At 46.6% G+C, this 21,754-nt stretch overlaps 1 protein-coding gene across 2 annotated transcripts in view; it reads left to right on the forward strand.

Annotated features, from left to right (window-relative positions):
• The first annotated feature begins 379 nt into the window (after positions 1-379).
• zgc:162879 (ras and EF-hand domain-containing protein) overlaps positions 380-21,754 on the forward strand; it is a 199,460-nt gene continuing 178,085 nt past the window's right edge. For both annotated transcript variants that reach the window (XM_041175008.1, XM_041175009.1), the window contains exon 1: positions 380-741. In XM_041175008.1, the coding sequence (XP_041030942.1) occupies positions 416-741 (326 nt within the window). In that variant the 5' untranslated portion in view covers positions 380-415. The remainder of the gene's footprint in view (positions 742-21,754) is intronic.

Raw genomic sequence — 21,754 nt, forward strand, 5'->3', positions numbered from 1 at the left:
AGAGTTCAATGTTAAAGTTTTAGTACCAAACCTCCTGTGGCACTGCTCCAGGTGATTCAGAGAATAGGGTGGAAACTGATCTGGGGCAATTAATTGTAGCAGGAAATAGGACCTTTCAGGAAGTATATTGAGTGCTTTGAGCACATTACAAGAAGTGACACCTGCATTGTGCGGGTTAGTTTTGTGGGTGGCTTTGCAGTAACTGCAGCCTGGACCCTGACAGACACAGAATGATCCTGGCTGGGCGGAGAAATGCCTGTTTGATGTGAACTGATTGCAGCGAGTCCCCTGTGTAACCGGGACTGACTCAGACTCACGACTCTGGGCCATGTAAAGAGGCAACTTGACCTCGAGGAGCGGTCCCCACCCCAGGAGCGTTGAGCAGCGCCAGCACCAGCTCCAGCTCCAGCTCCGGATGGACACAGGAGCAATGACCCGGCCGGACCTCAGGAGGCTTTTCTCGGCGTGTGACCTGAACCGCTCGGGGCTGATCGAGTTTGAGGATTTCTCCAGCGTCTGCCGGGAGCTGGGTGTCTCCCGACCCCAGGTGGCCCCCCTCTTCCACACGCTGGACGTGGACAGTGACGGCTCCATCAGCTTCAACGACTTCGCCGCCGGCTTCGAGGAAGTTTCGGCGGTGCTGGACTTGTCCTCCTTCGGCTCGGACGGATCCCAAGCCCAGAAACTGGCCTGGGAGGAGTTTGAGGACCGATTCGGGGCTGGGCTGCGGGATCTTCGCAGGTAGGAAACTTCCCTCCCCTCCCCTCCCCTCACCTCACCCCTCTCCTCCCTCCCCTCACCCCTCTCCTCCCTCCCTCCCCTCACCCCTCTCCTCCCTCCCTCCCCTCACCCCTCTCCTCCCTCCCTCCCCTCACCCCTCTCCTCCCTCCCTCCCCTCACCCCTCTCCTCCCTCCCTCCCCTCACCCCTCTCCTCCCTCCCTCCCCTCACCCCTCTCCTCCCTCCCTCCCCTCACCCCTCTCCTCCCTCCCCTCACCCCTCTCCTCCCTCCCTCCCCTCACCCCTCTCCTCCCTCCCTCCCCTCACCCCTCTCCTCCCTCCCTCCCCTCACCCCTCTCCTCCCTCCCTCCCCTCACCCCTCTCCTCCCTCCCTCCCCTCACCCCTCTCCTCCCTCCCTCCCCTCACCCCTCTCCTCCCTCCCTCCCCTCACCCCTCTCCTCCCTCCCTCCCCTCACCCCTCTCCTCCCTCCCTCCCCTCACCCCTCTCCTCCCTCCCTCCCCTCACCCCTCTCCTCCCTCCCTCCCCTCACCCCTCTCCTCCCTCCCTCCCCTCACCCCTCTCCTCCCTCCCTCCCCTCACCCCTCTCCTCCCCTCCCCTCACCCCTCTCCTCCCCTCCCCTCACCCCTCTCCTCCCTCCCTCCCCTCACCCCTCTCCTCCCTCCCTCCCCTCACCCCTCTCCTCCCTCCCTCCCCTCACCCCTCTCCTCCCTCCCCTCACCCCTCTCCTCCCTCCCCTCACCCCTCTCCTCCCTCCCCTCACCCCTCTCCTCCCTCCCCTCACCCCTCTCCTCCCTCCCCTCACCCCTCTCCTCCCTCCCCTCACCCCTCTCCTCCCTCCCCTCACCCCTCTCCTCCCTCCCCTCCCTCCCCTCACCCCTCTCCTCCCTCTCCTCCCTCCCCTCACCCCTCTCCTCCCTCCCTCCCCTCACCCCTCTCCTCCCTCCCTCCCCTCACCCCTCTCCTCCCTCCCTCCCCTCACCCCTCTCCTCCCTCCCTCCCCTCACCCCTCTCCTCCCTCCCTCCCCTCACCCCTCTCCTCCCTCCCTCCCCTCACCCCTCTCCTCCCTCCCTCCCCTCACCCCTCTCCTCCCTCCCTCCCCTCACCCCTCTCCTCCCTCCCTCCCCTCACCCCTCTCCTCCCTCCCTCCCCTCACCCCTCTCCTCCCTCCCTCCCCTCACCCCTCTCCTCCCTCCCTCCCCTCACCCCTCTCCTCCCTCCCTCCCCTCACCCCTCTCCTCCCTCCCTCCCCTCACCCCTCTCCTCCCTCCCTCCCCTCACCCCTCTCCTCCCTCCCTCCCCTCACCCCTCTCCTCCCTCCCTCCCCTCACCCCTCTCCTCCCTCCCTCCCCTCACCCCTCTCCTCCCTCCCTCCCCTCACCCCTCTCCTCCCTCCCTCCCCTCACCCCTCTCCTCCCTCCCTCCCCTCACCCCTCTCCTCCCTCCCTCCCCTCACCCCTCTCCTCCCTCCCTCCCCTCACCCCTCTCCTCCCTCCCTCCCTCCCCTCACCCCTCCCTCCCCTCACCCCTCCCTCCCCTCACCCCTCTCCTCCCCCCTCCCTCCCCTCACCCCTCTCCTCCCTCCCTCCCCTCACCCCTCTCCTCCCTCCCTCCCCTCACCCCTCTCCTCCCTCCCTCCCCTCACCCCTCTCCTCCCTCCCTCCCCTCACCCCTCTCCTCCCTCCCTCCGCACACCCCTCTCCTCCCTCCCCTCCCTCCCTCCCCTCACCCCTCACCCCTCTCCTCCCTCCGCTCACCCCTCACCCCTCTCCTCCCCCCCTCCCTCCCCTCACCCCTCTCCTCCCCCCCTCCCTCCCCTCCCCCCTCCCTCCCCTCATCCCTCTCCTCTCCCCCTCCCTCCCCTCATCCCTCTCCTCCCCCCTCCCTCCCCTCATCCCTCTCCTCCCCCCTCCCTCCCTCCCTCCCCTCACCCCTCTCCTCCCCCCCTCTCTCTCTCATGCTCCGGTCCCCCCACCCCTCTCTCGTACACCTCACCTGCCCCTCTTGATGCCCTTTGCCCCCTCCATTCCCCCTTGCCCTCTCTCCCGTGCCCCTCACACCCTCTCCCTCCTGTGCCCCTCATCCTCACGTGCCATCCCCTCTCACTCTCTCCCGTGCCCCTCAACACCCCTCCGTGTTCCTTTGCCCCCTCCCATGCCCCTCACACCCTCTCCCTCCTGTGCCCCTCATCCTCACGTGCCATCCCCTCTCACTCTCTCCTGTGCCCCTCAACACCCCTCCGTGTTCCTTTGCCCCCTCCCGTGCCCCTCACACCCTCTCCCTCCTGTGCCCCTCATCCTCACGTGCCATCCCCTCTCACTCTCTCCCGTGCCCCTCAACACCTCTCCGTGTTCCTTTGCCCCCTCCCATGCCCCTCACACCCTCTCCCATGCTTTTTACTCCCTCTCTTTCATGCCCTTTAGCCTTACTCTCCCATGTCCCTTGCGCTCATCTCTCCTGTGCCCCTCACCCCTCTCGTGCTCCTCAACCCTTCTCTCCCCCCATGCCCATCGGCTCCTTCTCTCCCATGCACCTCGCCCCCTCTCTTGTGCTTCTTGACTCTTCTTTCCCATGCTTCTCCCCCACAAATGCCCCTCGGCCCCTTCTCTCCCATGTCCCTCAGAACCTTCTCTCTTATGCCCCTCTCCCTCTCTCTCTTCTGCCCCTTGGCCCCTTCTCTCCCATGGCCTTTGTACCCATCTCTCCCATACCCGCTGCCCCCCCTCTTGTGCCCCCAACCCTTTCTCTCCCATGCCCCTCGGATCCTACTTCCCTGTGCCCCTTGTGTCCATCTCTCTCATGCCCCTCGCCCCCTCCCTCCTGTGTGTCTTGGACCCTCCCTCTTATGCTCCTCACGTCCACTGCTCCTGTGCCCCTCAGGCCCTTTCGCCTGCGCCTCTTTCCTCCCTCTTTCTCTCACTCACACACACTACTACTTACTATAACATTTTACATGGACATCTCCATCTATTTGAATGCCCAGTGATGCTGCTGGTTTCATCACCCACAGCGAGTTCTGTTCAGTGAATATTCAACACAGGTTGAGAGTGTTGGAACATGAAGAGAGCTTTCTTGTTCCTGCTACACTGACTCTGGTGCATGAGTGAGAACACTGTCTGCCCATTGTAGGTGCCATGCAGCCAGATAATGAACAAAAGTCAGAGTTTTATTGTATTTTACCCTTTGATATTTGGGCTTTTTACCTTTGATATTTGGGTTTTCTTATTCTGCAGCATAAGATGGAGCAAAATCATAGAAACTCACAACACAGGAGGCCATTCAGCCCACTGTGCTTGTGTTGGTTCTTTGAACGAAAAGATAAAGGAAATAACTTGAATTTATATAGCACCATTCACAATGTCAGGATGAAAATGTTTTACTACCAATGAAGTACTTTGAAGTCTAGTTACCGTCATAATGTAGGAAATTTCAATTTGTGCACAGCAAGTTCTCACAAGCAGCAATTAAATAAATAGCCAGGTTACTTTTTTTTAACAAGTGATGGTTGAGGGATAAATATTGGCCAGGATACTGGGGAGAACTCCTGTGCTGTTCTCGGAAATAGTGGCATGGGATCTTTTAGATGTAGCTGAGAAGACAGATGTACTTCAGTTTAACATCCCATCTAAAAAGATGGCACCTCTGACAGTGCAGTACTCCCTCACTGGACTGTTTGCCTAGATTATATGTTCAAGTTTCTTAACTGGGGATTAAACGCCAAAAACTACTGACTCAAAGGAGAGCGTGTTTCCACTGAGCCATACTTGACACTTAAGTCTTCAATTTGTAGGATAGTGTCTCTTATTGGTTGTGTACTTTGATAGGTCAATTCAGATTAATATTACATGGTTATAAGTTACAGCCAGTTGGAACTGATGGGAGATTCTGAGTAGAATTTACAGTCACACTTTTGGAGCTACAACGTTAAGACTATACCTTTAGCAAAGGGACTTTACCATCACCTCTGACAGCAGTACCATATGAGAAAGAGAGGAGGAGGGAAAACAGACAGCTGCAACATAGAAACATACAAATAACGCATCTTCAGTAATCCATTCTGATGCTGGCAGCTGATCACGTTGGGGAACGTTCATTTCAAGAGTTAAATCCAGATCTTACATAAAGATATATACTCCTTTCATAAAGATATATACTCCTTTTATTATTCTGCGGGATTACAGTGGGGCTTAAACTAGAGGAAATGGATGAATTGGCCAGTGTGGACACAAAAATAAATGATGTTCATTTGCCTTTTGATTTGTAAGGGTGTGGATAAAGATGGTGGTTAAAATCCCAGCTTTTTCTGTCCGGGTTCCAGTTGCAATTTATGAATGCTCCACCCCCAGCATTCAAACTGTGACTTATTAGAGTGAGTTAATCTTGTTTTTAAATAAATTAATTTCCTCTCATTTCTTATAGAGAAATGTAGTTACTGCCCAAGTTAATTAGCGCTCGCTTCTTTACAGGAGCACTCTTCAATCCAACCACCTCATCACAAAGGTAGTCTTCCTGTTTCTTAGCCATTCTGAACTCTATGCCAAATTGCACATTGAATGAAGCACTGTTAAACACGGACAACCCTGAGAGAATGCAAAACATATAAATCTCTGAGAGGCAGGAAATGACCAGTTGGCCTATCGAGCTTGTCCCACAGTCATGCTGTCTGCAGCCACGGGTCTAGACACTTCCCAACTCCCCACAAGCATGTAATCTCCTAATCGAGGAAATATAAAATACAGGGCTGATAGGGGGATTCCTACGGGAGGAGAGGCTATGGTGTGGGGAGGGGGGAGTTTGCAAGCCAGTTGGGATCAAACCCAAGTGAAAATAGATAAGCAGAATTTAATCTGAACAACTCTCTCATTTTTATCTACTGAAGAAAATATCTTTATTTTGGCCCTTTAATTATTTTTGCTAGTTAATAAATTATTGTAGAAATGTGTGCTAAAGTTATGCAGCAGCAACTAAAAGATACCGCATCAAACATTTTATCAAATTTAAGAGCGGATGGATAACTGTCTTAAATGCTTATAACACTTATCAACAACTCTATCTAGAAATATTGATTGCACTGTCTCTTATCAATTCTCAAATGGGTTTTTAAACCTCTTAACATTTTGGTGTACATAGATACAAATTCAACATCATCCAACCTATGCTGGGAAAAACAAATAACAAATACAGTTGAAAAAGACAAATTTGTAGCAAGAATTTGCAACACAGCTGATTCTTTCATTCACAGCCCCACTCATTGTTCCACAAAACTTGTATCAGCCCTGGTATAAAAGGTGTATTTCTCAGTGTCATGACCAGGGTGCAGCAAATATCAGATAATTAGGTGGGGCTCCTTCACAACCGTGCGTGGCAATCTGCCCCATTTCTTTCCCCAGTATTAGCTACATTCAATGCCCTAAGTGGGAGATGGTGCTGTAACTGGTAATGTTACTAGACTAGTAATCCCAAGCTAAAAGTGGAGACGTGGATTCAGATCCTACCACAGAAGCTGGTGGAATTTAAATTCAATTAATAAATCTGGAATTGAAAGCTAGTCTCAGTAATGGTGACCATGAAACTAAAACCGATTGTTGCGAAAACCCACCTGGTTCAATACTGCCCTTTAGGGAAGGAAATCTGCCATCCTTACCTGGTCTGGCCTGTATGTGACTCTAGACCTACAACAATGTGGTTGACTCTTATCTGCCCTCTGCCACTCAACTCAAGGGTATTGAGGGGTGGGTAACAAATGCTGGCCTTGCCAGCGATGCACACATCCCATGAAAGAATAAAGGAAATAAAAACCCTGAAAATCTCCACTCTAATCAATTATTATAGCCTTGTCTGACAGACTGTAGAGGAAAATCCATAGCTTGCTTTTGAAAAAGTCAAAAGGCCTGAAGACCAATTGCTCTGTTGAGGGTAATCTGTACTATTCACAATGTAAAACAGCTAGGCCCAGATCTACTGTTCTTAAAGCAGGACCTCATGGTTATGCAAGATACACGAGGGCAACTATAGCTACACTTCACTGTTCTGTATCATTGTAAATAACTCAGCCAACATGCCAGCTGCACTGCATTGTCTTGACTGGTAGAAAGTATCACAGAGAACCTCATTATCTGTATATCAATCTCCTGAATGTAGAAGATTAAATTTTGACTCAACTTCTCTGATGTGAAACAGGATTGATGGAACATGCAATATGGTGAGGAAACCTGTAACTTACCATTGACACTACAGTATAGTTTTCTCAAATCTTTCTGGCCCCACAATCACTACATTTGAAACAAGGAAATGTGAGTCCTAACTTCTGTCATGTTTCCTCTGGCACCCACTGCACATTTTAAAAGTGCCTTCACACTTAAAAAGTCATTATTAGCCCTGAAGACTGTTCATCACCTGATAACTTGATCAATATGTTATTCTGATATAGGAAGGAATGCACACAATTTGGCCTTATCTGATCAAATGTCTGATCTATATTTTGATCCTCCAAAACCCGAGTGTAACAATTGCAGGGCTATGAGGAAAGAGCAGGGGTGTAGGATCCACGGTCCCTGTAATTTTTCTCTCTTTGTGTGCGGCCTGCTTGTTGCACTGCACGGTACATTGCAGGTTGCTGCACGGTCAGGCATTCCCACAGTTTAGAGGAAACTTTCAGTGGGAATAATTATGTAGCTCTTTCGCCGAGCTGGCACAGGCACAACGGACCTAATGACCTCCTTGTTGGCTGTGAGATTCTATGAACAACATTTTGCATAGTGTTTAATGAAAATTGTGTCACAGTGGAGAAGATTTTCATCTTAAGATTCAGTCTTGTGAGTGTTCATAAACGATTTCTAGCATATTAAACTCTTTTATTCTTGAATGCAGTTTTAAGAAATCGGTTAAGATGTTACCTGGATTTGTGTGACCGTGAAGAGTCTTAAAGGTTCTGAAGGGGTTTGTCAGGGTAGGTTGTTCCCTCTGGCTGCACACGGGGGGCACAGTCTCAGGATAAGGGGCCGATCATTTAAGACTGAGATAAAGAGAAACTTCTTTACTCAGAGTTGTGAATCTCTTGCCCGAGAAGTTTGTGGATGCTCCACTGTTGAATATATTTTGGTGTCTCAAGGAGTCAAGAGATATGGGAAGTGAGTGGGAAAGAGGTGTTGAGGCAGAAGGTCAGTCACGATCATATTGAATGGTGGAGCAGGCTCGAAGGGATGAATGGTCTACCTCCGCTCTTTTGTTCTTATGTTTAACCCCAAAATTGCAAGATCCTGCCCCAGTGTGGAACCGGGGCATAGATTGGAGAACTGGGTGCAGACATTGCCTCTGATTTAGTTGCCATAGCATGGGAAACACTGGGGTAGATTGTTACTTTGGACTGTGTGGAAAATGGATCGGCCAATTATTCGACACTGTCCAGTTTTGCTTTCTACTGACTTCAGACCATGGGCGGGGTGTATAATGGGTGGCTGATCCATCACTGCCCACTTTCTAACACCCTGCCAACAGTTAAAATTTATCCTGCTGTGGCGGGTGCACTGACCTCAATTCTCTGACCTGTGCGCTGGAGAGGGTTCACAATTTTGGTGCTTTGGCATTGGAAATAGCATTTGAAATAATATTTCTCTCTGTATACTTTCATGAGTGCAGTTTGTGATTCTGAGAGTGCATTTGGATTAGTTTGGAAAGACTGATGTAATTGGTTTTTGTGTATATTGATACATTGACAAAGAATGTTGAAAGTACAGAAGCAAGTTCTATTTATTAATTCAATAGATAGGTTTCTAGAAAAAGTGAGCCATGAATGTTCAGTTAAAAGCCGACTGAAATATGTTTCATACACTGGAATACTTCAGGAGAACACACCCCAATTTCCCACGCTCAGGTAGTCAACAAAAAATTTGGAAATAAAAAGCTGGTATCAATAAAAATGACCATGAAACTGTCAGATTGGCGGAAAACCCCAACTGATTCACTAACGTCCTTCAGGGAGGGAAACTAAACCTGCTGTCCTTACCCAGTGGTGGCTAATGTGTGACTCCAGCTTCAATCCAATGTGGCCGATTGACTCTTAAACATCCTCTAACGTGGCCTGTAAGCCACTCAGTGAAATAAAAGCCTGGCGCTGTGCTTCAAGAAGGCCCCATACACTCTCAGCGCAGTTGGGGATGAGCAATCCATGCGAGCCTCGCCAGTGATGCCCACTTTCTGAGAATTAATTTTGAAAAATGCTAAAACCTTTTGTGTGAGACTGCCACTTCTTGGGAATTTGAAAAACCCGGTCATAGCCATGTTCGACCACTGAGTTTCAGCTCCCATCCCTGTCAATCTATGCGGGAGTTGCTAATCATTCTTCTAAGAATGCACATATGGATTGTATCAATTCATAAATGTTACATCTGCCCTTGCTCAGTTGCATTATTTAGGCATGTTCCTTTTGCTTCACTCTTGATCTATTACCATCAATATCTCAGTAGAAATTGCTTGAAACTACTGAACATTGTATTCAAAGTCTGCCTTTTTTCCCCATCATAATTAATCTTGTGACTCTTTTCTTGTGTTGATTTAGCCAGTCTCGTTAATCATTCCTCATGTCAAACTAATTTTCAACATGTCAGGAACACCATAACTCAAACATATCACTCTATCTGCTCACTAAGAGTTAGATAATGTATTAAGTATCACATTATTAGTCAGACTAGGTGTTATGTCAGGCTTTGTTTCCAAAAGGATATTAGTTAAAAAGTTGGGTTCTACAACAATCTACAGCTTCATGCTTACTTTTAATGACATCAGCTTTTCATTTCTAGAATTTCTAAAAGTGAATTCAAATTCTCAAACTGCTGTGGTTTTGAACTCATGATTATTAGTCTAGTATTGTAACCATTACACTATTATACCCATTCTCCATACCTGCTGGAGAGGTGTGGCAGGTGGTAATGTTACTAAGCTGAAGCCCAGGTGAATTCTTTGGGTTCAAATCCCTCTGTAGCCACTTTGGAATTCTGTGCCCCAGAAGGTTGTAGATGCTCCGAGTTGAATTACTTTGGTCTCTCAGGGGGTCAAGGGATATGGGAAGTGAGTGGGAAAGAGGTGTTGAGGCAGAAGGTCAGCCATGATCATATTGAATGGTGGAGCAGTTCTCTTAGGGACAAATGGTCTACCCCTGCTCTTATGTTCTTATGTTTAACCCCAAAATTGCAAGATCTTTCCCAGTGTGGAATGGGGGCAAAGATTGGAGAACTGGGTGCAGACATTGCCTCTGATTTTAGTTTCAGTCGCATGGGAAACACTGGGGTAGATTGTTTCCTTGGACTGTGTGGAATCTAAATTCAATTAATAAACCGGGAATACAGAGCTGGTCTCAGTTATAGTGACCATGACAACCATCATCAATTTTTTAAAAACACATCTGGTTCATTAATGACCTTCAGGGAAGGAAATCTGCCATCCTTAACCAGTCTTGTCTTCATGTGGCTTCAGAGCCAAAGTAATGTGGTTGACTCTTAACTTTAGCAATGGCCTAGCAGGCCATTCAGTATAAGGGCAATTAGGGATGGGCAAAAATGCTGGTCTTGCCAGCGACACCTCCATCTCCTGTGAAAGAATAAAGAAAAAATTAGCATCTTTAATCACAAAATATCTTCACCGTGGAACAGATCTTCACTTCATCTTCACTTCACAGAGGAACAGATCAGGCCCGGAGCAGGACTTGGCAGAAGCTTAAAGGCGATAGCTGCGGATGAGTGCTTCTGCAGCAGCGAGGGTCACATGGGGTTGGATGCAGGTAATGTTTTGGTGCATGGGTTCTGTGATAAGAGGCTTATCATAATATCATTGAGCCATGCCCAAACATGCAAATCTGAAAAAAAAGGCCAGCAATTTCCTTGAAGCAGCTTCTGCTTTCCCTTTTTAAAATCATTGGAAACTCTATTTACATTACAAAAACAGGGTTTACAGCAGAATTACAATGAAGTTATGGTGGCAAAACTGGAGTGGGTCCAAGGAAGTTCCTGGCTAACTCTTTAAATATTTTCAAAAAGATAACCAGAGGAGACTTTGTTGGCCAAATAAGAGTATTCTACTGGTCAATTCCTTCAATGTAAATGTTTTGAGAGTTGAAACTAAGGCAATAGTCACAGTTGTTGTGGAAGTGTTTGAATTGTTTTGCAGTTTAATTTTAATTTTAAAGTTCTGCAAAGAATAGCAAATCTATTGAGTTGCAGGCCTTAGATTATGAGCAGGGTTCTGATGCTGCCTTGCTATGGTCTCTCCAGATTCCGTGTAAACCTTTCTGCTGGACATGTGGTTGCCAATCTGCTGATTCATTGCCTTGTTCTCAAATGTGAATTTGTTTCTGGTATCAATCTAGCAGTGATTTATTATTGTGCTTTTTGATAAAAGGGGAAAAAAAGACTTAGATTTATATAGTGCCTATTATGACCTCAAGACATCCCATGGCACTTTGCAACTTTTGAGGTGTGGTGCTGTAATGTGGAAAATATAGCGGCTAATTTGCACACAGCAACAAAATAAATAACCAGACAATTTGTTTTAGGTGTGGGTTCAGAGATAAATGTTGGCCAGGACAATGAGAGAACTACCAGACTCTTCTTTGAATAAAGTAATGGGATCTTACGTGTCTTTTTAAAAATTCTTTCATGGGATATGCGCTTTACTGGCAAGTGTAGCATTTGTTGCCCATCCCTAATTGCCCTTGAACTGAGTGGCTTGCTAGACTATTTCAGAGGGTAGCTAAGTGTCAACCACTTTGCTGTGGGTCTAGAGTCATACGTAGGCCAGACCAGGTAAGGACGGCAGATTTCCTTCCCTAAAATACATTAGTGAACTAGATGGGTTTTTATGATAATTGATGATAGCTGTCATGGTCACCAGTACTGAGACTAGCTTTATATTTCAGATTTATGAATTGAATTTAAATCACACCAGCTGCCATGGTGGGATTTGAACCCATGACCCTAGGATTACTAGTCCAGTGACATTAGCACTAAACTACCAACTCTCTTTCAGTCCCACTCTTCATACCCCCACTCCCCCACCACTTCCTGTACCCACCTCCCACTCTAAGAGGGCAGATACAGCCTTGGTGTAACATCTTATTCATAAGACAGCAATTCATATGCGACAATGCAGCACTCCCACATTACTGCACTGGAATGTGAGTTTACGTTTTGTGCACAAGTCTCTCAGATGGGCATCAAACCAACAATCTTCCTACCCAGAGGTGAGTGCACTGCAGCTGATATTACAATAACACATTCTCCCAATCCGTATACTCCCTATCAAACAACACATTGGCAGAATTTTACCAGCCCTTTAAGGAGAGGCTCGGAGACTGGAAGGCTGGCAAAATAGCATGGAAAGGTGAAAGAAGACTTGACTGTTATCCTCCCACTGCTATGCCATTTTGTCAGTGGTGAGAAAGATGGCAGACAACCCGCCTGCCTGGCATCCAATTGGGCCACCGAAATGACCATTTAAGGGCCGCTTCCCACCCCCACTGGCATTTTACCAGTGTGAGGGGAGGGGAGCCTTCCAATGCATGGGGAAACTGCCAGGTAAACCCTGACAGCCTCCCAGTGGCTCCGGGGTGACCCTTCCTTTCTGGGCAGTCTTAGGCCCACGGAGGGTCTCTCGGACATCAATAGCTGTCACTGCGGCAACGGCACTGCCTACCCCCAGCAATGCCAGCCCCTCTGCCACTCGCTGGGGCTTGCCAGACTGGTCCTGTCACCACCAGACTCCACTTACCTGATTATTTAAATGGTGACTCTTAAATGCCCTCTCAAATGGCCTAGTAAGCCATTCAATTCAAGAGCAATTGGGGATAGCAACAATTGCTGGCCTTGCCTTGTGGGAAGGAAATCTGCCACCCTTACCTGGTCTGACCTACATATGACTCCAGACGCACAGCAGTGTGGTGACTCTTAAATGCCCTCTCAAATAGCCTGGCAAGCCATTCAATTCAAGAGAAACTAGGGATAGGCAAGAAATGCTGGCCTTGTCAGTGATGTCCACATCCCATGAATGTGTAAAAAGAAAACTTGCTGATACATTTTTTTCCTCTCACGCATTGTTGATTGGCTCAAAGTAAAACAGTGGCAAGTCAGAAAGGGACAAGGTGTGAAACGAAAGTGAGAAGATTCACGTAGAAACTTGGGGCAGGATCTTCGGGAGGACACGGCAGCCGGGTCTGGGAGAGGCCAGGAAATGGTTCGCCGCTCGCAATTGGCCGCGATTTCACGCTGGATGTCCAGTTAACGGCCGGCCTGTGTGAAAGGCGTGCTGAAAGGCTCAGCGCTGCCCTGGGGTGGGAGAAGGGCAAGAGCAGAAGTCCGCGCAGGCATGGGGGAGTGCGCGCTGAAAGCCCCCGTGGGGGGAGCTGCCTCAGGGAGCTGAACAATTTTAAAATCAAAAGCAAAGATTTTAAAATCAGAAAAAAGTGTCTCGACGTGGGACTAACTCACAATAACATATAAATGGAATAAAAACTCTGCCCAAAAATTTATATTTATTTTTTATTTAATTGGGGAAGCCTCATCCCGCCCGTGGATGAGGTTTGCTTAAAAAAAATCAAAAGGCCACTTGGCCGATTTGCCCACTCACCAACGGGCAGCGAGAAATGGCTTTCAATGAATTGATTAAGGGCCTTAATAAGCCTCTTAGTTGTTGGCGGGCGTGCTGCTGACTCTCGTGCCACCAGCTGACTGAAATAGCACGCGGGTGCGTGATGACATCATCGCCTAACATCATCGTGCGCTATTTTTACACCCGATCCGTTCAGGCGCTCGCATCCGCCCACCCACGGGACGTAAAGTCCTGTCCTTGGAAAAGAAGCAACCAGTCCTGAGTGACCAGTCAGGACAATCTTCAATTAGAGGAAGTCAGAAGGTAAAAAAATTGTTTCCCCCTCCCGTCCTATTATTTTCCTCCTCAGCAACTGAAATTAACCATGTACAAAGTAACGGAAAAAAGTAAAAGAAAAAAACCCAAAAAACTTAACATATTTCACACGAAGGTTGTTACCTCCAGTCATAGAACAGAATTGTATGTCTCTTAATCCCTTCAAAGTTTTTACTTAAAGGCCTCAACTGTAGTGTAAAGGGTTAAATTATTAGAATAGCGATGTTAATGAGTGATGTAGACCATGGTGTAGCTGTTACGTCAGTAGTCATGTTCTAGAGACTCTATACAGTAGACAGGCAACTCTCAGCAGAGACATGCCTACTCCATAACCCACCTTGTACATATTGTACATAATGTAAATAAACGAGTTTTAAGTAAATACCTGAGTCTAGCTACAATTCCACTTCACAAGTTCTACCACAGGCCTAGCATGTTCATCAGACATCAACTTTACTGGAGACCCTGGCTGAAGTTGATGCACTGCTGTTATTCTCTAATGCTTAAGGAGATGTTTCAGTTGGAGCCTAATTTCTAAACATGCATTGGTCGAATTTTCTCATTGCTCTTTGTCCATTGAGAGAAATTTTGATTAGATTTTTTTCCAAGTGATTTGAAAACACACTAGAAATGCAGTTACATTTTACCTCAGCAAAAACTAGGCAGACGATAACTATTTTTGCTTTTTTAAAAAATAGTTAAAACCAAACATTATTGATCTTTCTCAAAGGAAAACTCTATCCATTTTCACCATGACTCCTTAAATGTTATTCTCATCTGTTCAATGAACATTGAGTGGAAATATTGGAAGGATGTGAGATGTTTTCCACAAAAACCATGTAGTATGGGACTTTTAATTCAGGCTTCTGAGGTAAGTTTTATATATTTTTCTTTTGGCAGTATGAGACCAAAAGGGAGAAGTAGAGACAGGGAGAGACAGAAAAAGGAAGAGGAAAGAGAAATAAACGGGATAGACAGAGAAAGGGAGAACAAAGAAAAATTAAATGGGAGAGTGAGGGGAAAAAGGTGTGAGGGGAGAGAGAATGTGTGAGCAAGGAAGAGAGACTGTGATGAGGAAGAATAAGAGGGAAGCAAAGAACATAGGAACAGAAAGAGAAAGGAAAAGGAGACAGGGAAAGAATTAGAAAGGGGTGAGGGAGAAAGAGTCGGGACAGAGAGAGAAAAATGTTGTGTGGGGAGAGGAGAGGGAAAGTAAGAGAGTCAAAGGGAAAGGAAGACATGGAGAATGAAAGGAAAAATACTTTCATTTATATAGTAGCTTTTAGGACCTCAGGATATCCCAAGGCGCTTTATAACGAATTATGTACTTTTGAAGTGTAGTCACAATTATAGTGTAGGAACGCAGCAGTCAACTTGCACACAGAATGCTCCCACAGCAACACTGACGAGATCAAAGCTGGGAACTAAATATTCAGGGGTCTGTGACTTTTTGAAAGGACAGGCAGGAAGGAAAGGGTGGTGGGGTAGCTTTATTAGTACAAGATGGAATAAGTATGTTAGCAATAAATGATCTTGGATTGGAAGATGTGGAATCCATATGAGTAGAGGTAAGGAATAACAAGGGGAAGAAGACACTGTTGGGAGTAGTCTATAGGCTCCCTAACAGTAGCTATGCTGTAGGACACAGAATAAATCAGGAAATAATGAGGGCATGTAAAAAAGATCATATATTAATCATGGATGACTTTGTTCTTCATGTAGATTGGTAAAATCAAATTGGCAGAGGAAGCCATGAGCAAGAATTCAGAGTGTTTTCGGGACAGTTTCCTAGAACAAAATATTGTGGATCCAACCAGGGATCAGGTTACTTTGGATCTGGTAATGTGTAATGAGGCAGGTTTAATAAATGATTTCAGAATAAAAGGTCCCCTAGGAAACAGTGACCATAACATGATGGAATTTAGCATTCAGTTTGAGAGTGAGAAACTTAGTTTGGAAACATCTGTGCTAAACTTAAATAAAGGTAATTATAAAGGAATGAGGGCAGAGTTGGCTGGTGTGGACTGGGAAAGGAGTTTAGTAGAAAAGATGGTTGATGAACGATGGCAGACGTTTAAGAAAATAGTTCATGATTCATAACAAAGATATACCCCAGTGAGGAAGGAGTATTGTAGGAAGGGGATAAGCCAACCATGGTTAACCAAAGAAGTTAAGGATAGTATCAAAGTGAAAGAAAAAACATACAATGCGGCAAAGATAAGTGGAAAGCCAGAGGATTGGGAAGGTTTTAAAAACCAACAGAAGATAACCAAAAAGGTAATAAAGAGGGAGAAAATAAACTTTGAGGGTGAACTAGCAAATAATATAAAAACGAACAGTAAGAGCTTCTTTAAATATATAAAAAGGAAGAGAGAGGCCAAAGTTAATATAGGTCCTTTAGAGAATGAGGCTGGGGAAATAATAATGGGGAACCAGGAAACGGCAGAGGAGTTGAATAAATACTTTGCATTATGCATCAGTCTTCATGGTAGAAGACACTAATAACATAGCAAAATACTAAATAATCAAGGGGCAAAAGGTAGGGAGGAAATAAATACAATAACTATCACTAGAGAAAAAGTACTAGGGAAACTAATGGGGCTAAAGGCCGATAAGTCCCCTGGACCTGATGGGTTGCATCTTAGGATATTAAAGGAAATAGCTGCAGAGATAGTGGATGCACTGGTAGTAATCTTCCAAGAGTCCTTAGATTCTGGATAAGTCCCAGAGGATTGGAAAACTGCCAATGTAACACCCTTATTAAAAAAGAGAAGGAGACAAAAAACAGGTAACTATAGGCCAGTTAGCTTAACATCTGTCATTGGAAAAATGTTGGAATCTATTATAAAGGATGTTATAGCAGAACATTTAGAACTGCATAATCTAATCAAGCAGAGTCAACATGGCTTCATGAAGGGAAAATCATGCCTGACAAATTTATTAGAATTCTTTGAGAAGGTAACAAGCAAGATAGATAAGGGGGAACCAATCGATGTAATATATTTGGATGTTCAAAAGGCGTTCGATAAAGTACCACACATAAGGCTACTTAATAAGATAAGAGCCCATGGTGTTGGGGATAGTATATTAGCATGGATAGAGAACTGGCTAACTAATAGAAGACAGAGAGTTGGGATATGGGGGCCATTTTCAGGGTGGCAACCTGTACCTAGCGGAGTGCCACAGTGATCAGTGCTGGGGCCACAATTATTTACAATATATATTAATGACTTGGATGAGGGAAGTGAATGTACTATCGCCAAGTTTGCAGATGACACAAAAATAGGTGGGAAGACAAGTGGTGAGGATGACATAAATAGTCTACAGAGGGATATGGACAGGTTAAGTGAGTGGGCAAAAACGTGGCAGATGAAATATATTGTGGGAAAGTGTGAGGTTATGCACTTTGGCAGGAAGAATAGAGGAGCTGAATATTATTTAAATGGAGAAAGACTGAAGAAAGCAGCAGCAGAGAGGGATTTGGGAGTCCTTGTGCATGAATCCCAAAAAACTAGCATACAAGTTCAACAGGTAATAGGGAAGGCACATGGAATGTTGGCCTTTATTTCAAAGAGAAAAAAGTATAAAAATAGGGAAGTCTTGCTAAAACTATACAAGGCACTAGTTAGACCACACCTAGAATAGAATCACACACACACAGAATCACAGTGCAGAAGAGGCCCTTCAGCCCATCGAGTCTGCACCAACACGTGAGAAACACCTGACCTACTTACCTAATCCCATTTACCAGCACTTGGCCCATAGCCTTGAATGTTATGACGTGCCAAGTGCTCATCCAGGTACTTTTTAAAGGATGTGAGGCAACCCACCTCCACCACCCTCCCAGGCAGTGCATTCCAGACCATCACCACCCTCTGGGTAAAAAAGCTTGTTCTCACACCCCCCCTAAACCTCCTGCCCCTCACCTTGAACTTATGTCCCCTCATGACTGACCCTTCAACTAAGGGGAACAGCTGCTCCCTATCCACCCTGTCCATGCCCCTCATAATCTTGTATACCTCGATCAGGTCACCCTTCAGTCTTCTCTGCTCCAACGAAAACAACCCAAATCAATCCAACCTCTCTTCATAACTTAAATGTTTCATCCCAGGCAACATCCTGGTGAATCTCCTCTGCACCCCCTCCAGTGCAATCACATCCTTCCTATAATGTGGTGACCAGAACTGCACACAGTACTCCAGCTGTGGCCCCACCAAGGTTCTATACAACTCCAACATGACCTCCCTGCTTTTGTAATCTATGTCTCAATTGATAAAGGCAAGTGTCCCATATGCCTTTTTCACCACCCCACTAACATGCCCCTCTGCCTTCAGAGATCTATGGACACACACGCCAAGGTCCCTTTGTTCCTCAGAACTTCCTAGTGCCATGCTGTTCATTGAATAGTTCCTTGTCAGATTACTCTTTCCAAAGTGTATCACCTCACACTTTTCAGGGTTAAATTCCATCTGCCACTTATCTGACCATTTGACCATCCTGTCTATATTTTCCTGTAGCCCAAGATACTCAACCTCACTGTTAACCACCCGGCCAATCTTTGTGTCTTCTGCAAACTTACTAATCCTACCCCCACATAGTCATCTATGTCGTTTATATAAATGACAAATAATAGGGGACCGAGCACAGATCCCTGTGGTACGCCATTGGACACTGGCTTCCAGTCACTAAAGCATCCTTCTGTCATCACCCTCTGCCTCCTACAACTAAGCCAATTTTGAACCCACCTAATCAAATTACCCCGTATCCCATGTGCCTTTGCCTTCTTTATGAGTCTCCCATGTTGGACCTTGTCAAAGGCTTTGATGAAATCCATATAAACTACATCAGCTGCAAATACTGTGAACAGTTTTTGGTCCCCATATCTAAAAAGATATACTGGCAGAGTAACCAGAGAAGGTTCACTAGGTTGATCTCGGGGATGGAGGAATTTTCTTATGAGGAGAGGTTGAGTCGGTTGGGCCTGTACTCGTTGAACTTTAGAAGAATGAGAGGCAATCTTATTGAAACACATAAGATTCTTAGGGGGCTTGACAGGGTTGATGCTGAGATGTTGTTTCCTCTTGTGGAAGAGTCTAGGACCAGAGGGCATAATCTCAAAGTAAGGGGGGTGCCCACTTAAAACAGAGATGAGGAGGAATTTCTTCTCTCAGTGGTTAGTCAATCTGTGGAATTCTATACTGCAGAAGGCTGTAGAGGCTGAGTTGTTAAGTATATTCAAGGTTGAGATAGATTTTTAATCACTAAGAGAATCAAAGGTTATGGGGAAAAGGTAGGGAAGTGGAATTGAGGATTATTAGATCAGCCATGATCTCATTGAATGGCAGAGCAGACTCGATGGGCTGAATGGCCTACTTCTGCTCCTACGGCTTATGGTCTTATAAACTGTTCTTTAATGTTGATATTGGCCAGGACAGCTGGAGTACTCCCCTGCACTGCTTTGAAATAGTGCCATGGGATCTTTTACATCCACTTGAGAGGTCAGATGATGCTTTGGTTTAACATCCCAGATGACAGTGCAGGACTCCCAGAGTGCTGCACTGGAGTGTCAGCCTAGATTTTGTGCTCAAGGGCAGGATTTGCCCGTCGGCGAGTGGGGGCGGTGGGGGCAGGGCCCTCTCGCCGATGCGTAAAATGAAGCGCGGTGACGTTGGGCAGGACTCCCGATGTCACCGCGCCCCATTTAAATTATCCGGTAGGTGGGGGCGCAGCGAAATCAGCTGCGCACCCGCCGACCTGCCAATGGCCAACTGAGGCCATTGACAGGGTCATTAAGCTGATTAATGGACCTGCCCATCCAACCCTAGGGTTAGCGGGTAGGCCGGGAGCTCTGGCGGGCTTCAGAAAAAGCATGAAACCTCATTCGCGGGCAGGATGAAGTTTCATGTCGGCTTTTTAAAATTTTATTAAAGTTATTGTAAAAGTTATGGACATGTCCCAACTCATGTGTCAGTCTCACATGAGGGGACATGTCAGGAATTATTTTTAATATTTGTCACAGAACAGCCGATCTCCCTGAGGCTGCACTCAGCCTCGGGGAGGTGAGTGCGCTCTTTCGTGGGCATGTGCAAAACAGCACACTCTCGGGTTTAGGGATTCCCCCACCCACCCATACCCGCACAGGGAGCACATAGCGCTTCTGTGCGGATGTCATGCTGGGCGGGCTTTAATTGGCCCGCCTACATAAAATGGCACCTCGCCCCCAATTGGGGGCACCATTCGGAGGCTCGCCTGCGCACGCCCACAATTCAACTTCGCCCCCGAGGGGGGTAAAATCCTGCTCCAAGTCTCTGGAGTGGGACAGGAACCCACAGCCTTCTGACCCAGAGGCAAGAAAGTGACTAATGGCTGACACTAAAAACAAGAAGTACTTCACAGCTTCAAGACATTCCCAAGCGCTTTGAAGTACTTTTGCAGTGTGGTGACTATTTTGATGTAGGAAATAATAAAGGAGGCAGAGATTGAGTGTAAGGGACAATGCAAAACAGAATACAACCTATTGCAACCCACAATTGTCTTGCTGGTGTCTAGTCCTCCAGAGTGTGCCTGGGAGGGGTGAATCCTTGAACCTCGGAGGATGGGGTCCGATGCCGTGGGGATGGTGGCATGTTTGTTTTATGAGGGCAAGAGGGTCTGATAGCGGGACACCTTGGGGTTCAGGATGAAACATTCCTGACCCACAAAGAATGCTCCCTAAGGATGTCCTTGCCTTGCTGCCACGCTTCCTGAGGCCCTCAAAACCTACAAAGCAGGTTCAGTTTGAAGCTCCCACCATCATTATCATATTTAAAATGCCGACTTGCTTACTGGGAGCGGCTTGACCACCCCCCCCCCCCCCCCCCCCCCCCCCCCCCCCCCCACCACCACCAACCTTCAGTAAAAGCTGCAAGTTAGTGGGCTGGAGCCAGCTTCCGAACCCACTTGGGATTTTTGTCTATTTAACACCCTCAGCTCCTACACCCAATCCCACACGTTCACCAAAACTAAAATTCCCCACTGTTCTGACAGTATTTTGTTTACAGAGAAAGCGATGCAAAGAAACAGAGAGTAACAGGGCGCAGTCTGCGTGACAGGAGAGGGGGAGAGAAAGAAAGTGTGGAAGAAAATTTTTCACACTCTGGGAAAGAAAAAAATGCAGAGAGAAAGCTAGAAACTACACAGGATCAACATGCAGGAGGGAGGACATAGACTCATAAGAACATAAGCTGGAGGGATATAACTGCAGAGAGAGAGATCTTTGGAAACAAACAACAACAATTTATATTTATATAGCACCTTTACTGTTCTAAAATGTCCCAAGATGCTTCACAGCAATATATGACACTGAGCCACATAAGGAGATCTAAGTCAGATGGCCAGAAGCTTGGTCAAAGAGGTAGGTTCCAAAGAGTATCTTCAAGGAGGAAAGCGAGGTAGAGAGGCAGTGAGATGTAGGGAGGGAATTCCTGAGCTTAGGGCCTTGGCAACTGAAGGCATGGCCACCAATGTTGAAGTGGTTAAAATAGGGGATGCAGAAGAGGCCAGAACTGGAGGAGCACAGATATCTCAGACACAATTTTAACCAGAATGTTTTTAAAAGCTTTTTTTGGTGCCTATCTAACTGCTGGCTACTGCAACAGTTTATCGTCAAGGCAACAGGTGGTCAATTCACCAACCCCTTTTATGATTAGAGCCTGCATTAAATTATCAGGACAGTACCAACTGTAAGAATGGCTGATTCAGCAGAAAACTTATTTCATTCTTTACCGATTTGAAAGGATATTATAAAACATCGATTAAAGCCAATGGCACTATTTGTTATAAATGAATTATGGATTGGATGGATTACTGTTACTTTCCCCTTATAAAGGTAGCTACTGAATCATTTGTAGATTGTAGTCCCACATGCTTAGATCCCTGGTTTGCGTTACCATAGTTCTTAACATTCAAAACACATCCCCACGTAGCTGTTCTCTCTCTGCACCTCAGTGATGACTTTACACTTTCAATCTTTAAATCCCGAAAGATTTTGCTGTTTCACAGACATGACCTGTTGGTTATTCCATTTTCTGGATTTGCATCATACCTCAAACTGCAAGTCCAT

The sequence above is a fragment of the Carcharodon carcharias genome, chromosome 26, assembly GCF_017639515.1.
Source record: "Carcharodon carcharias isolate sCarCar2 chromosome 26, sCarCar2.pri, whole genome shotgun sequence".
Lineage (NCBI taxonomy): Eukaryota > Metazoa > Chordata > Chondrichthyes > Lamniformes > Lamnidae > Carcharodon > Carcharodon carcharias.